The sequence below is a fragment of the Acomys russatus genome, chromosome 26 (genome assembly GCF_903995435.1).
Source record: "Acomys russatus chromosome 26, mAcoRus1.1, whole genome shotgun sequence".
Lineage (NCBI taxonomy): Eukaryota > Metazoa > Chordata > Mammalia > Rodentia > Muridae > Acomys > Acomys russatus.
The window spans coordinates 32029013-32052925 of NC_067162.1; the positions used below are offsets into that span (position 1 = coordinate 32029013).

The 23913-nt window shown below is 48.2% G+C and overlaps 1 protein-coding gene across 1 annotated transcript; it reads right to left on the bottom strand.

The window, feature by feature from the left end:
• Positions 1-542: 542 nt before the first annotated feature.
• On the bottom strand, positions 543-14031 carry Nqo1 (NAD(P)H quinone dehydrogenase 1). Its single transcript, XM_051169243.1, has 6 exons — positions 13869-14031; positions 10236-10400; positions 10035-10165; positions 5112-5225; positions 3151-3252; positions 543-851 (listed from the first exon to the last, which is right to left on the bottom strand). Exons 1-6 carry the CDS (start codon positions 13870-13872, stop codon positions 546-548), a joined length of 822 nt encoding a protein of 273 aa, XP_051025200.1. The 5' UTR covers positions 13873-14031; the 3' UTR covers positions 543-545.
• Between the last annotated feature and the right edge of the window lie 9882 nt (positions 14032-23913).

A 23913-nucleotide genomic window follows, 5' to 3' on the forward strand; every position in this document is an offset into this window, starting at 1 on the left:
GACAGAGAAGAATTGTCGGGAAACACCGCACCCCCCCCCCCCCGGGGGTAGGCATTTGTCAAGCAGGGCACACAGTAATTGAAACCAAGATGTATCATAAACAGGCTCTAGCTTGCTAACTACAAAACAAAACAGTCCTTCAGCCATTGTTTGCTTTGAGCAATTCCCTTCTGCCCTAAACCACAGAGAGATAATTAAGAGAAACAAGTCACTAGGGAGTTGGATGCCTGCTAGCCAGGGCTAGCCCTAAGTAAAGGGGATACATTGCATAGATGGCCTGGAAGTGTATTTTTCAGCTCGCTTCTACGTGTGTGTCTCTCTCTCTCTATCTCTGCTTCCTATCCCAGGCCACCTGTGGCGCCTAATCTGATTTTGTTCATATTGCTGTCACAGCCATACACTCAATGAGCGAGCTATCCAAAAATGTATGAGGCGAGCCTATTTCTTTTCCTGTCCTCATAGAACAGAGGGAAAAATGAAAGCAAGTCAGGCAAGCTGAAAAAGGAGATATCTAGCTTTAACTACATGCTGGTGGGGGGTGGATCTTATTTTTTAGCTTTGATCTGGCTGTCCGCCGGAATGGACTTGCCCAGGTGATGGCCCACAGAAAGGCCAAATTTGTTATTTTTCTGCTCTTCTTGAACCTCTTTTTTCAGTAAGAATCCTGCCTGGAAATTTAGGTCAAACAAGCTGCTTGGAGCAAAATAGAGTGGTGTCTCATCCCAGATAGTCTCCAGACGTTTCTTCCATCCTTCTAGGATCTGCGTTCGGGCATCTGGTGAAGTGTGGCCAACGCTGTATGCCAGCTGAGGTTCTAGGACCTGGAAGCCACAGAAATGCAGAATGCCACTCTGGAGAGACATAAAACACAAAGGTAAAGTCACAGGAGCAGTCCGGCAGTCTGTACAGGAGCAGTCCCGCAGTCTGTACAGGAGCAGTCCCGCAGTCTGTACAGGAGCAGTCCCGCAGTCTGTACTGTAAGTGAGCCTCAAAAGTCGGTCTGGGGGCCGGAGAGCTGGCGCAGCGGTTAAGATTCGCCGCTCTTTCAGAGAACCCAAGCTGGATTCCCAGCACCCATATGGCGTGACTCACAACCACCTGGCACTGCGGCTCTAAGGGGATGAATGACCTTTCTTTTTTAATTTTTTTTTTTTTTCAAGACAGGGTTTCTCTGTGTAGCCTTGGCCATCCTGGACTCACTTTGTAGACCAGGCTGGCCTCGAACTCACAGCGATCCGCCTGCCTCTGCCTCCCGAGTGCTGGGATTAAAGGCGTGCGCCACCACGCCCGGCTGAATGACCTTTCTTAACCTCTGTGGGCACCCACATAAATGTAGCATGTGCACACAGAGCAATAAAATAAATAGAAATCTTTTTAAAAAAATCTTGCAGCTGGAGAGATGGCTGAGTGATTAAGAGCACCGGCTGCTCTCCTGGAAGACCTGGGTATAATTCCCAGGCCCACATCGTGGTTCACAGCCATCTGGAACTGCTGCTCCAGGGGCTACAACGCCATCTGCTGGCCTCTACCAACACTGCATACACACAGTGCACAGACATACATCAGGCAAAAACTCATAAAATAGAAATTAAATTAAGGGGCTGGAGATGGCTCAGAGGTTAAGCACTGACTGCTCTTTCAAAGGTCCTGAGTTCAATTCTCAGCAACCACATGGTGGCTCACAGCCACCTATAATGAGATCTAACGCCCTCTTCTGGCCTGCAGGTGTACATGCAGGCAGAGCACTGTATACATAATAATAAGTAAATAAATCTTTTTAAAAAATAGACAAGACTAGTTATCTTGCAAAAAAAAAGATATTAATTTAAAAATATTTTACAAGGTGAGCTGGGCTTGCCTGAGGAGGAGCCCTTGGGGGATTGGCATAGTTCCTTCCCTTCCCTTCTGCTCTCCCTAGTTAGCACCTCGTTCAGCCTCCTTGGCAGAGCTTTTCTTTGAATGAATAAAACCTTGAAAGCGTGCCAACCTGGATCCTCTGCCAAAAGAGCCGGAAATGCTCTTACATCAGGGAGAGTGCTTGCACCTTGGCACTGGCTCATGCCAGGGACGGTAGATGTGCATTTCTCTGCCTCTCCCACATGATGAGCTCAGTCTTTACAGATCTTTCCGGTGCCCTCCTCACTCACTCATCTCTCCAGCCCCAGTCTCGAGTGGACATCATCCTTAGTGTGTAAGGACCCCAGAGACCACCTCTAGGACAAGCTGGATGAGCCTGATTCGTAACTTATCCTGGGAACCCAGATGTGGCAAGCCATGCCTTAAACCCAGCCCACCCTTGAATTTAGTAATGAGAACCCCTTTTTAAAAAAATAAAAGGGCTGGGCATGGTGCCACACACCTTTAATTCCAGCACTCGAGAGGCAGAAACAGGCGGATCGCTGTGAGTTCAAGGCCAGCCTGGTCTACAAAGTGAGTCCAGGACAGCCAAGGATACACAGAGAAACCTTGTCTCAACATACCAAAAAAAAAAAAAAAAAAAAAAAAAGTGAACGTAGCCAGGTGGTGGTGCACATTTCTAATCCCAGCACCGTGGAGGCAGAGGCAGACAGATCTCTGAATTCAATGACAGCCTGGTCTACAGCGAGTTCCGGGATGGCCAGTGGCATGAATCTGTAATCCCAACATGGGAGAACTGCCCAGAAGTTCAAAGGTCAGCTAGCCTCAACTATACAGTACTGCAACAAACAAGGGAACCCTAGCATCACCAATGTGGAAAGTGAGAACTGACTCCCAAAAGTTATACACACACACACAAACACACACACACTTTTAAAAAAAAAAAAAAAAAAAAAAATATATATATATATATATATACATATATATATATATATGTATGTATGTATGTATGTTCTGGGGCTGCAGATACAATTCCAGGAAGACTGGAAAAAACCAAGACCTTGGCTCCACATGCTGAGGGCAGAGTACACATTGGTTAGGAGAGACAGTTTGACCGTGTGCCCCAGCGGGCTGGGTCATCTCAGAAGCTCCTGCAGGAAGCTTGGGTACTGCCGCTCTGTCGCCATGGTTTCCTCCTCATAGCTTGGGTCAGTTTTCAGTTATTATCTGGAGGTTTGGACCCAGAGGAAAGCTCAGCTAACAACCCCCCTGGGAAGTTCACCAACGAGCTACCTGAATTGGCCAGAGAATGACATTCATGTCCCCGTGGACACCCTGAAGAGAGTACATGGAGCCACTGCCCCCAGTGGTGATGGAAAGCAAGGTCTTCTTATTCTGAAAGAGAAAACAGGTGTCACCCCCACCCTCTCCTGGGTCCCAGTGAGTTAGTGAACAGGGCCCCAGGGAGAGGGACCGATGAGTCCACCTATTGGTGCTATTATTTCAGACTGCAGCTCCTCTGTGGCCTGAGCATGACGCTGCACAATGTTCCAACTGTGGCTGTGCCCAGCATGCACCGGTGGATAGGCACCACGGTGACAGCATAAATCATAAACTCACTCAAAACTTTAGGAGACAGCCTGGCATGCTGGCTCGTGCCTTAATCCCAGCCCTTGGGAGACAGAGGCGGGTGCATCTCTGAGTTCAAGGCCAGCTGGTCTACAGAGAGAGTTCCAGGATAGCCAGGGCTAAACAACATTAGGAGGTGTGTGTGTGTGTGTGACAGACAGACAGACAGACAGACAGACAGACAGACTTTTCATGTAACTCATTAAGTAGTTCGCAAGTGGGAACTTTGTAGATGACAGCATTGTCACAATATAAAAAGAATGGACATGTCCCCCAGACCTGTCCATAGACACAGGGACCAGCCAAGGAATCCACACACTGGTTGTGGCCAGTAGTTAATGGCTGTCACAGTCACTGTAACCAGCGTCGCTGCTTTGGTGGTGGTGGTAGCTGTCTCTGCAGGACTATGAAGACCTTATACCAGATGTGGTATACCAGATGTGCCAGGCATAGCGGTACACACCTTTGATCCCAGCGCTCAGGAGGCAGAAGTGGGTGGGTGTCTCTGAGTAAGTTCCAGGCCAGTCAGGGCTACATAGTAAGACCCTGTGTCAAAAAACAAAAAACAAAAAACCAGGGCTGGGAGATTCCTCAACAGTTAAGCATGGGCTACTCTTCAGAGAACCCCAGTTCAATTCCCAGCACCCACATGGCAGCTCACAACTGTCTGTAACTCCAGTTCCAGGGGATCTGACACCCTCATTCAGACACACATGCAGGCAAAACACCAATGCACAGAAAACATGAATAAATACATTTTTTTTAAATCTATTTTAAAAGGCTTTTTATGTTTTTTTTTTTTCCAAACAGGCTCTCATGTAGTCCAGGATGGCCTGAAACTCACTATGTAGCTGAGGATGACCCTAAACTGCTGGTCTTCCTGGCTTTACTTATACATAGTGGCACCTGTGTGCCACCCCCACATAAGTAAATAAACAATAGTCTAGAGAGGTGGTGGAGGGGTTAAAACACTGGATGCCCTTCTGAACACCCAGGTTCAGTGCCCAGCACCCACATGGCAGCTCACAACTATCTTGTAAGTCCAGTTGCAGGAAGATCTGACCCCCTTTTCTGGGCTCCTTTGACACCTTACACATATGGTACACGGACATACAAGCAGACAAAACACCCATATACATAAAATAATAAATAAGCAAATGTTAAGCAAAATAAATCAAGCAGCCAAGTACAGTGGTACACACCAGTGATCCCAGCACTTGGGAGGCAGAAGCAGGCAAATATCTGTGAGTTCAAGGCCAGCGTGGTCTACAGAGTAAGTCCAGGACAGCCAAGGATACACAGAGAAACCCTGTCTTTAAAAAAAAAAAAAAAAAAAAAACTGGGCTGGAGAGATGGCTCAGTGGTTAAGAGCACTGACTGTGCTTCCAGAGGTCCTGAGTTCAATTCCCAGCACCCACATGGTGGCTCACAACCATCTATAATGTGATCTGATGCATACTGTATACATAATAAATAAATCTTTAAAAAAATTTTTTTTAACCCTGCAAATCCAAAACATATCATTTGATTTATGAGAGCTGTACAATGCGCCCCTCTCTGGTCTCAGAGCCCAGCTGTGCTCTCGGGGCAAAATCTCCCAAGGAAATGCCCAACGGTTCACCTACCTTGAAAGGTCCCTTGTCATACATGGTGGCATATGTGTAGGCAAATCCTGCTACCAGCACTCTGTCAAACCACCCTTTCAGGATGGCGGGCACTCCAAACCAGTGCAGTGGGAACTGTGGGCAGAAGGCATCCACGAGGTCAGATCAGGGCACTCCCCAGCTTCTCTATCCCTTTTGGCCAGAACAGCTTAGGTGCTGAGCAACCGTCCACGGTGTCACCCTAGGGCGCTTTCACCCTCATCATTCCCTGGGGACGTGCCTTGCTCCCTGAGTATGAACTACTTGGTGAGGCTGTGGCTGCAGGACTGCTGAATGTCAAGAGGCCAGCCTGGGCAGCATAGCCCACACATACACATGCGCGCGCGCATGCACTCACACACATACACATGCGCGCGCGCACGCACTCACACACACACATACACACGCGCGCGTGCACGCACTCACACACACATACATACACACACGCGCACACACACACATACATATACACACATACATATGCGCGCGCACGCACTCACACACACATACATACACACACGCACACACACACACATACATATACACACATACACATGCGCGCGCGCACGCACTCACACACACACACGCACATACACACGCGCGCGCGCACTCACACACACACATACATACACACACATACACACGCGCGCACACACGCACACACACACATACATACACACACATACACGCATACACACACATACATGCATACACACACATACACACATGCATACACACACATACACACGCATATGCACACACACGCATACACACACACATACAAACTGGATGTGGTAGAGAGCATCTGTTATCCTGAAATTCTTCAGGTTAATGCAAGCAACTGAATTATCAAGGCCAACCTGGGCTATGTACCAAGATCACCTCAAACAAGCAAGAGAAGATGAACTATAATGAGGCATGATAGCAAGCAAGCACAGTCCCAGGAACTCAGGAGGCTGGCACTCAAAGATTGTGAGTTCAAAGCTATCTCAGGCAGTACAGTGAGACTCTGTCTCAAAAATAGTCCTAGCACAATTTTTCTTTATTTTCCTGTAGAGGTAGGCTGATCTCTGTGAGTTTGAGGCCCACCTAGTCTATATAGCCAGGTCAGTGACAACTATAGAGTGAGACCTAGTTTCAAAACCAACAAAAACCAAGATAAGAAACATACAGGGCCAGAGAGAAAGCTCACACGTTAAGAGCATACACGCTCTTCAGAAGAGCCAGCTCCAGCCCTAGCACTCACGTCAAGTGGCTCAGAACTCTAGCTCCAAGGGAGCAAACACCCACTTCCCGTCTTCACAGGCACCTGTACCAACGTACACATACCCACTCACAGACACACCCAGTTCGCATCATTTACCAGACGTGGTGAAGCACGCCATTAAGCTCAGCTCTCTGTGAGTTCTAGGCCAGCTTGTTCATCAGCACTAACCCTGAATAGGCAGGGCTGGATGGAGAGACCCTGTGTCAAACAAAACTAAAGAAAAAATATGTAGTAGTGCTTAACTCAGAATAACAAAAAGAGAGAGAGAGAGAGAGAGAGAGAGAGAGAGAGAGAGAAAATTGTGTCCTTGATCAGCCAGCGTGGCTCTCCAACCCTGACCTCTTATAAACTGCAAACTCTGGAGCTAGAGAAAGTTCAGCAGTTCAGAGCTGCTCGTGGCTTTTCTATAATGTTTGACTCCAGTCCCGAGGATCTGACACCCTCTTTTAACCCCATGAGGCACTTGGCATATGTAGACAAAACTCATATACAGAAAAGAAAAATAATGTTAAAATCTTAGTTTAAAAAAAAAAAAAAAGGCCTGGTGGTGATGGTGCACGCCTTTAATCCCAGCATTTGGGAGACAGAGGCAGATGGATCTCTGAGTTTGAGGCCAGCCTGGTCTACACATAGAAATCCTGTCTCTATAAATTAAAAATAAATTTTAAAAGAATGTTAAATGAGGGAAAAAAAGAAACCCTGTCTCAGTCATCAAAACAAGACAAAAAGATCAAAACCAACAAAAGGAAAAAAAAAAAAAACCAAAAACTACAGACACTGGCTTGCTCTGAATAAAGTTCCATGGAAATAAGATTCTGTTCCATGAAATCCAGCTGGTGACAAAGTCCAAGTGTCAAGGGCTGCAGGCAGGTTTGCTTCCCTGAGCAATGATTGAATATTCTTCCACAAACTGTGTTAGCAGGTGTCCATTCTACAATGATGTGTGCACACAGATCCACAATCCTACCATCCAGAATAAACAAAACCACTCAGAGAGCATTCATCCCCAGCACCTCAAAACTACATGTTTTTGTTTTTTTGTTTTTGTTTGTTTTGTTTGTTTGTTTTGCTTGGTTTGGTTTTGGTTTTTGGAGATGAGGTTTCTCTCTGTAGTCCTCGATCTCTACATCAGGCTGGCCTTGAACTCACAGAGATCAGCTTGCCTCTGCCTCCCTGAGTGCTGGGATTACAGGGATGTGCCACCAGGCCTGGCTCAAAACTTCATCTTATCTGCCCTCGGGTCCCAGAAAAAGTGTAGTAGAGTCTGCTCAAGTGTTCAGTCTCCTCAACACATGGTTCAAGGCTCATGAACACATCAAGGAAGAAAACCAGGGCAAAGAAAGAATCTGTGGGCCTTGGAGAGCTGGTCTCACAAGCATGAGTACCTGAGTTCAAATCCCAGTCACCCAAGTGAAAAGCTGGGTGTGGTCAGCATGTTTCTAATCCCGGTAATGGGGAGGTACAGCCAGCTGGATTCCTGGGGTGCTCTGGCGAGCCAGCCTAGTGGAATTAGTGAGCGCCAGGCCAATGGGAGACCCTGCCCCAAGAAGATGGTTAGTATTCCATCCTGTGACCTACACACACACACACACACACACACACACACACACACACTTAAAACAAAAACAAATTTGTAGAGCTGAACAGCTTTCTTGCATATTCAGAGGGTTCCTGACCTAAAATAAAGAGGCTACAGAGGTCGGGGATGTTATTTGCTTTTAAAGACAAAGTCTCTTAAGCCAGGCTGTAGTGGCACACACCTTTAGTCCCAGCACTAGGGAGGCAGAGACAGGTGGATCTCTGTGAGTTCGAGGCCAGCCTGGTCTACAAAGCAAGTCCAGGACAGCCAAGGCTACGCAGAGAAACCCTGTCTCGAAAAGACAAAAAAAAAAAAAAAAAAAAAAAGACTTACCCATTGGTGGAAGATAAACTTGAGGCTCACACAAGCACCTTCTAAGTCTAAAACGTGATGACTCCGAGACAAGATCTGGTAGCCACCCCTGTTTGCTCCCTTGGCTGTCCTGTGCAGGGCAGTGCCTAGAGTGCCCTCCCAGCATGCATGAAAGCCTGGATTTGATGCTGAGCACCACACAAACTGAGTGGTGCGTGCCTGTAATCCCAACACAAGCAGAGGTGTTGGGGTGGGGGTGGGGCAGCAGGCACACATAGTCCTCATATTGGCTGCTGTGAAATGCCATTGCTTCATGGAGAGGAAAGCCCCAGCAGGGGCAGCCATGCAGCTGGGGTGCCGAACATGCAGAGAAGTCACTGTCAGCCCCGGGAACTGTCTGGGATAAACAAGGAGCAGAAGTACAAACTTTAAGAGCACCCACAGTGAGAGGCCACTAGCCGGGTATACTGGGGAGAAAAGCTGGAAACTTCTGTGCCTTCTTTGGAGCCATGTAAAGTATATTAGACATGGCAAAGTATACATGCAAAATATCACATGTGGAGCATAATGTGGTCCCAGCACTCAGGGCACAGAGGCAGGAGGATGAGGACTCATCAAACAAAGTGTTTGTGTTCTAGGGCCAGGCATGTTGGCACATCTATACACCCAAAGCTCAAGAGGCTTCTGGAGCAGGAGGATTACTGAAAGTTAGAAGCCAGCCTGCTCTACATAGTGAGTTCCAAACCAGACAGGGCCGCATGGCAAGACCGGGTCTCAAAGAACAAAAAAGCTAGGCCTGTCAATAGATAATGGAATTCGCCACCAAGTTTGATGACTTGAATTCATTCGGTCCCCAGGACTGTGCTGTGGAAGAAGAGAACCAACTCATGATGATTGTCCTCTAGGCAAGGACACACACACACACACACACACACACACACACACACACACACACACACATACCCCACACACACACACCACCACACACACACACCACACACACACCCACACCACCACACACACACACACACCACACACACCACACACACACACACACACCACACACACCACACACACACACCCACCACACACACACACACACACACCACCACACCACACCACACCACCACAAAACACCACACACCACACACAACCACACACACCACCACACCACACCACACCACCACACACACACACACAACACCACCACACACCACACCACCACACACACCACACCACAAACCCACACACCACAACCACACACACACACACACACACCACACACACACACCACACACACACACCACACACACACCACACACACACCACACATACACACACACACCACACACACACACACACCACACACCACACACACACACACAAAAGCCATCTACTTAACCACACACCTTCTGTGAACCTATGCAATGCCACTCTCTGGTTGTTTTGTTGTTGGTTGGTTGGTTGATTTGTTTTTGGTTTTTCGAGACAGGGTCTCTCTGTGTAGCCTTGGCTGTCCTGGACTCATTTTGTAGACCAGGCTGGCCTCCAGTTCACAGAGATCCTCCTGCCTCTGCCTCTGTCTCTGCCTCTGCCTCCCAGAGTGCTGGGATTACAGGTGTGTGCCATCACCCCTCCCCCCTGCAACGCCACTCTCTGAGTACTTAGAGAGAATGCAGACAGGTCTAGGACAATTAGGACAAATGCCCGAGACACTGCTTTCTTGTGACTCCTGTCCTAGCCCTACCTGAAATATCACAAGGTCTGCAGCTTCCAGCTTTTTCTGTTCGGCCACAATATCTGGGCTCAGGCGGCCTTCCTTATATGCTAGAGATGACTCAGCAGGATACTGAAAGTTCTCGGGGTCCTTTAGCTCACCTGTTGGGAGGGAAGAGGGGCTGAGGCTGGGCCACTGGGTCCACAGTCCCTGGAGAGAGACAGCTCTTACCTGTGATGTCGTTTCTGGAAATGATGGGGTTAAAGTTCATAGTGTAGAGGTCAGATTCAACCACCTCCCATCCTTTCTTCTTCAGAGCCTCCACAGCAGCCTCCTTCATGGCATAGTTGAATGATGTCCTCTCTGAATGGGCCAATACAATCAGGGCTTTTCTTCCTGCATATGAGAGACGTGGGAAGAAAATCCAAACAGGATGAATGAGTCCCTAGTCTAAAATGGCTTGGACCAGACATGTTTCCCAAGTTTGTTTTTCAGATTGGGGAACAGTGGCTAGGACTATCTTTTTTTTTTTTTTAGTTTTTCAAAACAGGGTTTCTCTGTGTAGCCCTGGCTGTTCTAGACTGGCTTTGTAGACCAGGCTGGCCTGGAACTCATAGCGATCCGCCTGCCTCTGCCTCCCGAGCGCTGAGATTAAAGGTGTGCGGCCCAAGAATTTATTTTTATGTGTATATGTGTGTGTCATTTGTATGCAGATTCCTCTGGAGGCCAAAAGGGGGCATTGAGCCCCTGGAGTTGGAGTATTTGTGGGGTGCCCAGCTTGGTCTTGCTAGGTGGGTGCTGGAATCTGATCCCTGGTCCTCATGACTAGGTAGCAGATTGCCACGCCAGCCACGTCTCCAGCCTCTGGTTTTCATTTGAGTTAATCCCCAAGCAGAAATAACTCCCAGGGTAACTAAAGACCTAACTGTTTGTTTGGGATGAACGAAACACACTGGGAAGTCCTGTCAGCGCCTCTCGCCAACACCAGCTTCCACTTTTGCCCCGTATCTCACTCGCCGGAGCACGCATGTGGCATGGCTCCACTTCAGTTTCCGTTTGATGCTGGAGATTGAGTCTGCAGCCTCATACCCCTACAACTGAGCCTGCCCCGCAGGCCGCTTGTTGCCTGCTCTGGTGGGCTGCCAAGGAACAGGTGGGTTGTTCATTGTTCCGCGAACCCTGAAACGGGAGACTCTTGTTCCGCCCCTGCACCTATGCTTGCTTTCCACTCCGTGTCCCCCCTTAAACGCTCATGACGTCAAAAGCCAAGCTCTCAGCCGTGCCCACACTGTTAGCTGGGCAGCTATTAGATATTATTGTGGGGGCTGGGGACTTGGGATTCATTACTGTGGAGCTTCAACTTTATAAACAGTAATTTTTGGTCAGGCGTGGTGGTGAAAGGCTTTAATCCCAGCGCTTGGGAGAGATTGGCAGAGGCAGATCTCTGTGAGCTCGAGGCCACCCTGGTATACTTAGTGAGTTCCAGGACCCCCTATCTCAAGAATAATAAATAAATAAAAACAGATTTTAATTTATATATTTTACAGGTATGGGTTTTTGTTTGCATGTATGCCTGTGCAACAGATGCATACCTGGTACCCTCAGAGGGACTGGAGTTACAAATAGGTTTGAACCCCCATGTGGATGCTGGGTATCAAGCCCAGATCGTGTGCAAGAGCAGCCAGTGTGCTTAACCAATGAGCTGTCTCTCGTTTTGTTGTGGGGTTTTTGTTTGCTTTTCTGAGACAGAGTCTCACTTTGTGGCCATGGGTGCTCGGGAGCTTGATATGGACACCTGGCTGGCCTCAGTGTGTGTGTGTGTGTGTTGGGCAGAACTTGCAGGAGTTGGTTTTCTTTTTCCATGTGGGTCCCAGGAATGGGAACTCAGGTCAGTCTTGCCAACCCCGACTCTAAATTTTGGTAACTGAAACTATGCAGACTGTTGCCTGGCAACTAACCTCCATCTTCATCTATTGCTTCAGCCTATTCTGGCTTCAACCTCCAGCCCGTCTGAGAGCTAGCGTGCTTCCTAGCCCTCCGCACGGAGCATCACAGTTTAACAAATGCCAGCTCAAGAGCCCTTGGCGATGAACTGTTACCCAGAACTGTAAACTGAAACACACCCTTCCCTCCTCACATTGTTCTTGGTTGGTGTTTTATCACAGCAACAGAAAGCAAACCAGGATGCCTGTATTACCACGGCCTATGGTTGTCATCATTTTTCTGCTCTGGTTTTTTTTTTTTTTTACTTTGTTAATCTTCCACTTTAGTTTATAAGTTAAATGTAGCCGGGCCTGGTGGCCCACACCTGTAATCCCTCTGCAGAGGTAGGAGGATCAGGAGTTCAAAGCCAGCCTAAACTAAGTTAGGTTGGAAACAAGACTGGGTAAAATGAGTGAGTGGATGGATGGATGAATGAATGAATGAATTAATTAATTAATTAAACAAACACTAAACTAAACACAGGCCTGGGGGGCGGTTATAAGATAAAGGAAGTATGCTTGGCCTCTGTGCTGTTTGTAGTTCCAATGGAGAGCTCTCGGAACCTTCATCCCTATAGAGACCAGTACACAAAGAGAAAACAGCAGACGCGGCCTTACCAGCTGATGAAAACCCTCCCCTGCTGTCTCTCCCAGTAACTCAGGGTAAAGCCTAGAAAACACTGCAATGGTACTATACCAGCTGCAGCAGTGTCCTTGTCACACACACCCTCAACCCATGCTTTTAGCAAAACCAGAGTGTCTGCGGAGGTTAAAGCAGCACTGCAGGAAAGTGTGGCCTGCCTTGAAGGGGACAATGCCACCTGAACCGTATTGTTGCCCAAACTCAGAGCCAGGCTCCGTGGGCGAAGAAGCACTTAGCCCGGGAGCCTAGTTGGTCAAGAAAGTGCTAGAAGAAAGTGTGGTGGTAACCCCCAAGGACTCTCCCCTACCTGCCCCTGGGTTGATGGCAAAGTGGGGAGTCTGTCAGGAAAGTGGACTAAATAGCAAGTTGGAGTTCCCCCTACAGGGCTACAGACAATAGAAACTCTGCAGGGGCCAGGAGGGCTGGAGTTGGATTTTAGTTGTTACACTGTTTCCCAGCCCAAGCCCTCCCCATCTCTTCCTGTTTCCCCCCACAAGTTGACAATCCCCTTTTGGTCTGTTCAGTTTTTTTTTTTTTTTTTTTTTTTGAGACAAAGTCTTTTTTTTACAGTGTAGTCCTGGCTGCCCTGCAACTTGTTCTAATAGACTAGGCTGGCTTCGAACTTAAAAAGATCTGCCTGCCTCCCGAGTGCTGGAACTAAAGGCGTGCGCCACCAAGCCCCAGTAGTAGTCCCTATAAATTGCTTGCTTGCATTTTTAGATGTGAGCAGCGTATTCCCAAATGCTTAAATACCACCTGGCCTAGGCAGGGGATGCGCATGGAGCTCAAGAGATAGAGTGTTTGCCTAACCTGAGGAAGTCCTGGTTTCAGTCCAATTCCTGGTGCCATAAAAACCAGGCGTGGTGATACACACCTAAGATCCTGGCAGTTGGGCAGTGGAGGCAAGACTCTAAGCTCAAGGCTGTCCTTCGCTATGCAGCAGTTTTAAGGCCAACCTGGCATACATGAGATCCTATTTCAAAACAGTCCAAACAAGGTTTGGAGAGTGGCCAGCTCTGTTAGAGATGGGTATAAAATGGGCAATTCTGGGGTTGCCCATGGCTGAGTTTGGACTAAGGAATATTCCACATATCTGGCTCAGAATAGAATCTTCCCTTCCAGAGACTAATCGAGGCCCATCCGAGATCCTAAATCACTTCACTTTTCCTCTCTGAGGCAAGGAACAAAACTCAGAGCAAGCCTGCATCTTCCTCAGGCTGGAGTTGGCGCCTCACTCACCCATGGCTCCAGATGTTGAGAGCGGATTGTAATACCGAGCGCTGATTGGCTGAGCAGCTGGTTGCCAGGACGACCCTGAAGTGTTTCGGAGAGTTCTGTAATGCTAAAGCCTGGACTAGTGTAAACTGTGCGGGCTGAGCACTTGGAGGCTTTATACCCTGCTCAGCCCAGCCCGGCCCACTGTGCAGGGCAGCCAGGGAGGGCGGGGCTGGGTTCCCGAACCCCTCCCTGAGGCGCTGAGGGGGAGGATACCAAGCTACTGGCAGGGAGAGAAGCTAAGGGCTGGACCAGGACTCCCAATATATGGAAGTCAGAGGGTTCCCTGGGAGAAAGGGAGTGAGAGGGGATTTGAGGATATGGGTACATATTGGATAAACTCATCTGCCCCCTGCCCGGGACCTCCTGGGTATGAAATGGAAATTTCCAACGGAAATTTCCGCGCTTTGTTGGACCTGCCTCCAAATCCGGCCTGTGTGGATTAGTCCTTGCTCTGCCCTGGGAAAGTCACCTTTGCACGCAAAGGGAAGGGTGGGGCTGGCAAAGGACCGGCTCAGATTTTGCCAAGTCACTGTGACTCCGGACTGAACGCTCTCTGAGAGACTTGTCCTGGTCTGAATGAATTCGTTTCTTCTTTACCAAGTTCTGAATCTGCTGTTAGAAACTGCAAACGCTGCCCTCTGGGTGTGTGCGCTTGGGTCTTCTCAGTTCTGCCCCTGGAGGGCAGGTAATGAGGAACGAATCAGTGCGGCCCCTCCCGGAAGCTAGAGCAAAGCTGGTGGCAGGGAGACAGCAGCCACGGGAGATATTTCTGTAGCCAGACAGGTGAACTTTAATAACTTTTTTTTTTTTTTTTTTTTTTTTTGAGACAGAATTTCTCTGTGTGTACCCCTGGCTGTCCTAGAATCACTCTATAGACCAGGCTGGCCTCGAACTCGCAGAGATCTGCCTGGCTCTGCCTCCCGAGTGCTGGAATTAAAGGCGTGTGCCACCATGCCTGGCCACACACACACTTTTTAATGTCAAGCAAGAGAAATAATATGTTACCGATGGCATAAGCCTTTGCCTAGCACTTGGGAGAAAGGACCTGCTTTGTCTCAAACAAGGTACAACATGGCTAAACTGAGGTGCCTATTTAACATATCAAAATGGACCTGGCCATTGGATTCTCCCAGCATCCTTCAGTCGCTACCTGTTAAAGGTATGGCTGCCACACCCCGTCCCCTACCCTGAACTCTGCAGCCCAGACGCTGGGCTGCTAATCCCCCAGGAGTCTTCTCCACATAATCCAACCATTTTGGCTACCCTGCTCCTTTTACACCCTTTACCCTCATGGTCTCCTGGCCTCCTGGCTCTCCTCCCCCCAGTCTCTTTATACGACCCGGCTCAGGCAGGGACATGGTCCCTCAGGACTCTTCCAGATGTTTTCTGCCACTGGCTATCTTTTATCTACAATAAACCTTCTCTCCATCATACTTAGGAGCAGTCACGCCCTTCTCTCTCTCTTTTTAAAAGAATATTTTTTATTTTATGTATGTGAGTGCTTTATCTGTATGTATACCTTCAGGCCACAAGAGGGCACCAGATCTCATTATAGATGGTTGTGAGCCACCATGTGGTTGCTGGGAATTGAACTCAGGACCTCTGGAAGAGCAGCCAGCGCCCTTAACCGCTGAGCTGTCTCTCCAGGCCACGTCTTCCTTTTTCTATTTCTTTTCTTCATTCCGGGTCAGGAGTTCAAGGTCATTCTCAGTACTGAGATCAGGCTAAGTCACTCTATCTTGTATGAAAACGGTGGTACTTCCGGCTGTACACTGGAGACTCCATTTCACAAGGACCCAGAAACTATCCTGCCTGTCGACATCACCCATCCAGCACACACTAATAAAGATTTGCTCCTGGGAACAGGAAGGGGACACATCTTGAGGTCTACTGGGGAGACCTGAAGCTGTGGGGTGACATGGTGTTCTTGTGCTCACAGAGAAACACTAGGGAACTGGGATTGCTAAACAAGCAGGGTCGTCTCCTCAGAGGAGGAAATGTATAACTTGTTTTCTGCCCAGAAGGCGGGAGTAGATGTGGCTAATAATCTTTGTTCTATATTTTATATGTGGCCGAGACCATACCGCAGCCTCCCCAGACTCTCATCCTGACCATGTTCTCTCAGTCATTCTACAGGACCTCTGGTCCAGCAGTCAGTGTTCTTAACCGCTGAGCCATCTCTCCAGCCCCTGACCTATTTCTTGCTCTGGGCCTGGTTGGGCCTTCATTCTTGAACCTGACTCCAGCAGCAGTTCTGCCAGGAGTTCCCTCCAGACACTGGTCCTGTTTGTCGTCTGTGGGGCAGGAGGACTGCCTCCAGGGAAACAGGCATGGAGCTAGAGAGAGGCTGAGACGTGTCCAAACCCTGAAAATCTCAATCTTGAGACGGGCAGGTGAAAGGATCGCTCCTGCCCTGTTCTGTGCCTGCAGCCCTGGCCTGCCTGGTCCTGTGGGCCCCACCCCAACAATTCTCAGCGTAGCATCTGCAGTTCCTCTCCATGGAAATAAAGGATCCCCAGCATCTCCTGTGGGCCCCACCCCAACAATTCTCAGCCTAGCATCTGCAATTCCTCTCCATGGAAATAAAGGATCCCCAGCATCTCAGCCCCAGTCAATGATATGTGTCCTCCCTGAAAACCCCTTCCTACTCCACAAGGTTCATATAACCCTTATTCACCCCAAACAAGATGCACAAGCTGTTTCACTGAGACAGCTCTGAGCTAAGAGAGCTGCTGTAGGGCTAGAATTCCTTGGAGAAGACTTCCCCACCCCTGCCTGCAGACCCCACCCATTCCGGCTCTACTTAATCCTTCCCAGCCCTCCCTGAGGGAGGAAGCAGAGTGGGGACTGGCAGTTATCCATATAGCTGCTTTCTCAGCACACTATGGAAACCCTTTGGACTCTGTGGCAGCATCGGGTTCTTTAGCCTGTATATATTGGCAAGTAAAGCTGGGCAGTGGAGGTGCACGCCTTTAATCCTAGTACTCGGGGAACAGAGGTAGGTGGATTGCTGTGAGTTCGAGGCCAGCCTGGTCTACAAAGTGAATCTAGGACAGCCAACGCTACACAGAGAAACCCTGTCTCGAAAAACCAAAAACAAAAAATAAAAATAAAAAAAGTTTGTGGGTACACCAGATAGTTAGATACATTGAGATGGGCAGGGGGTGTAATTTATAGGCCAATATGCTATTTGATGACATCCTTAGCTCTTAGGTTGACAGAAGTGGCACAGCCACCGCAAACGGTGAGAGCCATGAAGCCAGCACAGCTGCTTGACACAGTTCCAGCAGAGTGGAGCAGATTGCTACAGTCGCTGTCCTTCTATCTCTAACATTTCAGTTTTGGTGTTTGTGTGTTGCATTCTTTGGGACTTTCTTTTTTCTTTCTTTCTTTACTTTTATTTTTATTTTTATTTTTTGAGACAGGGTTTCTCTGTGTAGCGTTGGCTGTCCTGAAACTCACTGTGTAGACCAGACCAGCCTTGAGCTCAGAGATCTGCCTGTCTCTGCCTCTTGAGTGCTCAGATTAAAAGTGTACACCACTACTGCCAAGCCTCTTAGGGACTTTTTGCATTATGATTCATTTTATGTCTTTTCCTGAGATAAATTATGTCTGAGTCTTTTTAGAAAAAATTGGAAGTCTTCCTTATGCCCCGGATAGAGATCACTAAGCACAGATCAGCACATAGCTAGATGAGGCCATCACTCCAGGAATCTGCACAGGGTGTCTGCCCCTGAGCAAACTCAAACAGTATAATTGGTGCAGGGTAAACAGAGACAACTGACAAACTCTGACTGACCAGGAGAATAAATTACAGATTCAAAGACTTATTATATGCTTAGAGCTCTTTGAAAATGTAGTTTAAAGATTGAGGGGAGGGCTGTGTACAGGATACACCCCTGGAGTAATAGGACTCAGTAAAACAAGATAGATTGACTAAAATAAACCTTCCCTACTTTATAGCCTAAATGATGAAATGTATCATAAAAGAAATTAGGTATTAGTATTTGCTACTCATAAAAAGACTGGGTCAGATTTATTTGTTTATTTGTTTGTCTGGAGTGCTTTCAAACTGCCAACTGCCAGCCTAAAAGCAGGCTATCATAGTAAGTATGTTTTCTTTGGAGGAGACATTCTTTAGATTCTTAAAATTGGAGTAATAGGGCTGATAATAAAAATGAAATCTGGCCGGGCGTGGTGGCGCATGCCTTTAATCCCAGCACTCGGGAGGCAGAGGCAGGCGGATCGCTGTGAGTTCGAGGCCAGCCTGGTCTACAAAGTGAGTCCAAGATGGCCAAGGCTACACAGAGAAACCCTGCCTCGAAAAACCAAAAAAAAAAAAAAAAGAAATCTGTTCACTTCTCATTTTCTAATTGTGAGTGAACTTGTAACCCTGGACACGTAATGAAAAAACAAACATGTAATCTTGGGCAATCATTAATCTGTCTTTATTCTATGAAACTTATATCAGTAAGGAAGCATCTGATTGCTAGTCAGTCAGAGCTTTGAGGTTTCCCTGACCATGGCTGACTCAGTCCTCCCTCCCCTGGCGGGCAATTTATCTCCTATGCCCTTTCATCAAGGACCCTCTACCAGCACAGAAGCTAATGTTCTGATAAATTATAGCTTCTGAGAGGTATTCATTTATTACCACAAGGTGTTAGTTCCAGAAGGCTAAAACTAGCCCAAGATAAAGTAATTAGCCTCTGACCCTACAAAATTCCAATCTCTCCACAGTTCTGAAACTCCAATCAGTCCTTCAGTCTGCAGACACAGACTCCTTTCAGAGTTTTGTTGTTGTTGTTTGTTTTGTTTTTTGTTTTTTGAGACAGGGTTTCTCTGTGTAGCCCTGGCTGTCCTGGACTCTCTTTGTAGACCAGGCTGGCCTCGAACTCACAGCGATCCGCCTGCCTCTGCCTCCCGAGTGCTGGATTAAAGGCGTGCGCCACCACGCCCGGCGTTGTTGTTTTTCACAGCCAGATGACTTTTTTTTGGGAATTTTTTTCTCCTTGAGTAAGGGTTTCTCTGTGTAGCTCTGGCTGTCTTAGATCTCGATCTGTAGACCAGGCTGGTCTTGAACTCACAGAGATCCACCTGCTTCCTGGGATTAAAGGTGTGCTCCACCACCACCTGTTTCAGTCTTTTTTGTCTGTCTGTCTGTCTTTTGGTTGTTCCAGATAGGGTTTCTCTGTGTAGCCTTGGCTGTCCTGGACTCACTTTGTACACCAGGCTGGCCTGAAACTCACAGAGATCCACCTGCCTCTCTGTGCCTTCCCATAGTGCTGGGATTAAAGGTGTGCACAACCATCAGTCTGTTTTCTCATAGAACCTAGGTCCACCAGCCCAGGGATGGCACTACCCACAGTGGGCGGAGCCCTCCTCCATCAATCACTAATTAAGAAAATGCCCTACAGGTGGATTTTACGGAGGCATCTCTTCAGTTGAGGTTCCCTCCTTCCGGATGACTCTAGCTTGTGTCAAGTTGACATAAGGCTAACCAGGACATGGGAGAAATGGATTGGTCTTTAAGTTTCCATCATGCTTGTGGTCATTACTACAAGACCATAGAATTCCCCTGATCTTGTATGAGACAGGCCTTCGTCCCAGGCTATGTATAAAGTGGGCATTGCATGGGCTGAAATGGTGCTCTCAGCGTCCCTCCCCCACAGCCCGAGGGGGAAGGCAGGGCCAGGAGCTCTGAAGCCTTGCTGATGTTGTCACTGTCTAGAAATAAAAAGCAGGAGAGGTTGATTCCCAGGAGTCCTCCTCCTCCTCCTCCTCCTCCTCCTCCTCCTCCTCCTGGTGAAAGTACAAACAGCCTCATTAGTCACTGCTAATACACCGTGTCCAGGTGTGGACCAGCTCTCCAGCACAAGACGTCCCCAAAGCCACTGCGTCTCCCTGAGCTGTCATGATGGACTGGGCACCTCGCACACAGCCCTCCTCAGGTCTGTCTGGGGACTTGGGTCTCTGTTGTCCTCAACGGTTCCTGCGAGTGCCAGCCATACCCCTGCAGGGAAACAAGGCCTCGGTCTCTGAGGAGTGAAGTTTCTGCCCTAAGTCCCGTCTTCTCTCCTTCCTCCCACCATCGATCGCTTCAGCAGAGGAGACAACCACTCTGTTGCGTTCCCTGGGGTTTTGGTGTCTTGTTGAAAGTTTGCTGTTATATATGTCTGAAAGAGGGCATCCGAGAAGGGGGCAGGGCTCAGTAAAGACACCGAATCCCTGCTCAGAGGGTGGCAAAGGGTGCGCGGGAGGAGGACAGCCTGTGAGCTGGGTGGGGGTGTTGGCGTGTATGATAGGCACTGGTGAGTAGGGACTGAGGAGGTGTGGAGGCCAGCGTGGACCTTGATTGTTGTGCTGTTTAGGGACCACAGGCACGTCATAATGGAAGAGCCACAGGTCCCTTTTGACAGAGATAAGGAGGCTGACTTTTTGGCAAGTGGTAACTAGCTTCCCAAGTTCCCGAGGGGATGTTGGCTTTTGTCTAACTAACCAGAATTGGGGAAATGGGAGTTTCTTCGGACCTGATAACCCTCATCAATTTTAGGAGATGGGGTGGGCGTGGGGACAGGGTCTCACTATGTAGCCCAGGCTAGTCCCAAACTTGCAACCCTCTGTCTCTGCTTCCCAAGAGTTGGGGACGCAGGCTGTACCTCCATACCCAGCAAAGCATTCTCTGTGGATTTATAACAATAGCTCAACCAAAATTACCTTCATAAATTATGAAGGATTTTTTTTTTCTCATGTAGCAAATTAAATTTTGGTTGCAGCTCACAGAAGGCAAGATACAAGAGAGGCCGGCCCCATTGTTGGTGTTTTGTCTTCATCAAGGAGGCTGTCCATTCACCAGGAGAAGGAAGACCACCTCCAGGGAAGGAGAACTTAATTGTTACCAAAAGAAAGGTGCGTAGGGGCTGAGGGCTGGGGGGCGGGGCATTTCATGTGTGACTCATACATGAATTGTAAGTATTTACTGAAATGTCACCAGCTTTAGGCACCTTGCTCTACAACGAGAGGGTAAACATTAGCCTTCTGTCCCCAGCACTTGAGATCAAAGCAAGCCTGCCTCAGCACCCATCATAGCTCACAGAAGTACATCCCTAGGGACTCAGCTTGCAGAGGAGTCTCCATGCATAAAACGCTTTGGCCCAGGGCAAGAGAACACAGAAACTTCCGTGTAGACACACTCACCAGCCATCTCGGCTCTGGACTTCTTTCCAGCCTTGTGTGGTTTCATAGGTATGCCGCTGCTGTGCTTTTCTCTCTTCTCTCTCTCTCTCTTTTCTGTTGTTTTTGTTTTTTTGAGACAGGGTTTCTCTGTGTTTTCTTGGTTGTCCTGGACTCACTTTGTAGACCAGGCTGGCCTTGAACTCACAGCGATCCACCTGCCCCTGTGGGATTAAGGTGGTATGTGTCACCACACCTGGCCCACTGTGCTATTTCTAAGGCTGGCTTCGAAGTCTTTTTTTGTTTTTGTTTTTGTTTTGTTTTTTCGAGGCAGGGTTTCTCTGTGTAGCCTTGGCCATCCTGGACTCACTTTGTAGGCCAGGCTGGCCTCAAACTCACAGCGATCCACCTGCCTCTGCCTCTCGAGTGCTGGGACCAAGTCTTGATTTTTAAATTAAAAACAAAAAGAATTCCATTGTTTATTTTCATAGTGCATGAGTGGAGGTCAGAGAACAACTTGAGGGAGCTGGTTCTTTCCTTCTGCCATTGGCGGGGGCGGGTCGTCTCAGGAGTCAAACTCAGTGTGTCCGGCAGCAATCAATTTATCTGTCTTACCACCTACCCCTTAGCCCCCCCTACTCCCAACCCCATGCTGGGATCACAGACATTCACCACAAGGCCTGGCTATCTTTTATAGGCTTGCTTTTATTTATTTTTGCAGTACTGAATCCTGCATTACAGGGCCTCATGAGAACTTGGCATGTGCTCGACCAAGGAGATATAATTCTGGCCTTAAAAAAACAAAAACAAAAACAAAAACCCGTTGTGAGCCAGGTGGTGGTGGTGCACACCTTTAATCCTAGCACTCGGGCAGAGGTGGATCTCTGTGAGTGCTGGGATTAGAGGCATTCAATCTCAGATCTCTTTCCTAGCATTAAATCTGGTCCAGGGACTTGAATCTATACTTCGGCTCCGACATAGCCCCTTTCTCTTGCTAAACTGGTCTCTTCTTAGGCTTAAGCCCTGGGGATCTATAATAAGCAGTGCCAGTGAGGTTGACTTCAGGCTGAGGTGTGGTTCAGTGGGAAAACACTGCTGAGCATTCAGGAGGCTGTGGTCCATCGTCAGTACCAAACACATCTCAATGAAGGCTGTACTTAAATAGACCGACTGGCTAGAAAGGGGTGGAAATCTCTAGGCGTGAAGCTGATGACTTCATTTTAGGGTATTCTCCCTAAGGAGAAATAGTTAATTACTTGCAGGATATTTGTGTTACTTTCCTCCTTACTGTCACCAAACACTGAGCAAGAAACAAGTATAGGGAGCAGGGGATTATACTGGCTCATGTTTGAGGGGACACTGTCATGCTGTCACACTGTCACGGGGAAGGCATGGTGGCTGGTGGCGCTGCAGCAGCAGGAGGATACAGTAGCTGCTTGTGAACGTCTCAGTGGACTCGAGGGGAGAGACTAGGAAGTTCAGCCAGGCCAGAAAGCTCAAGAACTGTCTCTTCAGCAACACACTGTGTCTCAAAACAAGCTGGGGGACCAAAGGTTCAAATGCACAAGGCTGTGACGGATATTTTTCACTCAAACCACAAGGCAACTTTGGACATGGATAAAAGATCAGAAAAGAAAAATGGAAGGCCGGGCGTGGTGGCACACACCTTTAATCCCAGCACTCGGGAGGCAGAGGAAGGTGGATCCCTGTGAGTTCGAGGCCAGCCTGGTCTACAGAGCCAGTTCAGGACAGTCAAGGCTACACAGAGAGACCCTATCTCGAAAAACCAAAAAAACAAACAAAGAGAGAGAGAGAGAGAGAGAAAGAAATGGAGGCAGAAATAGGTGGATCTCTGTGAGTTCAAGACCAGCCTCGTCTACAGAGAAACCCTGTCTCGAAAAGAAAAAAGAAAAATGGGGGAGCTGGAGAGATGGCTCAGAGGTTAAGAGCACTGGCTGCCCTTCCAATGGTCATGAGTTCAATTCCCAGCAACTACACGGTGGCTCACAACCATCTGTAACAAGATCTGATGCCCTCTTCTGGTGTGCATGATGTGTACATGCAGGCAGAGCACTGTACACATAATAAATAAATAAACCTTAAAAAAAAAAAAAAAAAAAGAAAGGAAAAAGAAAAATGGGGAATTCCAAAATTTCAGCGAAAGCAGTTCTCCAGGCTGCTTGCCCAATGCTGCTGCTGCTGGGCTGGTGCTCTCTGTGCAGACCTTCTATGTCCTGTGTGCCGGAGTCTCTCGTTTCCTGCCATGTTCCCTGTACACGCTCCAGCACCATAGTGTCCCTGTTCCTTCTAAGGAGTAGGCGTGTTACTGGAAGTCACTACAGAGGACCTGAGTTTGGATTTCAGCACTCATGTCAAAAGCTAAACTTCATGGTTCTCTGGGCTCTACCTCTTACTCTGGGAGGAAGGACATAAAGGACATGAGACAGGAAAGTGACTTAAGCGGGACACTCTGCCTTTGACCTTCGCGGGGAAACTAGGAGAGCTTTGTCTGTTAGGACTTCAACCCTTATCAGAGCTAACGTCGCTGCAATTCCACAAGTGAACTGTACACGGCAGTAGTCACCACCTTACCCCATTCCTCCAACCAGGGAGGGGTGTGAACATCCTCCACCCACACCCTCTGTCTCACACACACAGACACAGACACACAGTTTCTCTGTGTAGACTCGCTTTGTAGGCCAAGCTAGACTCCTGAATTCACAGAGATCCACCTGCCTCTGCCTCTGGGATTAAAGGCATGCGTCACCATGCCTGGCTATAAACATCTTTAAAAAGCATAAAAATCCTTTCTAAAAATTTTATTTATTTTATGTGA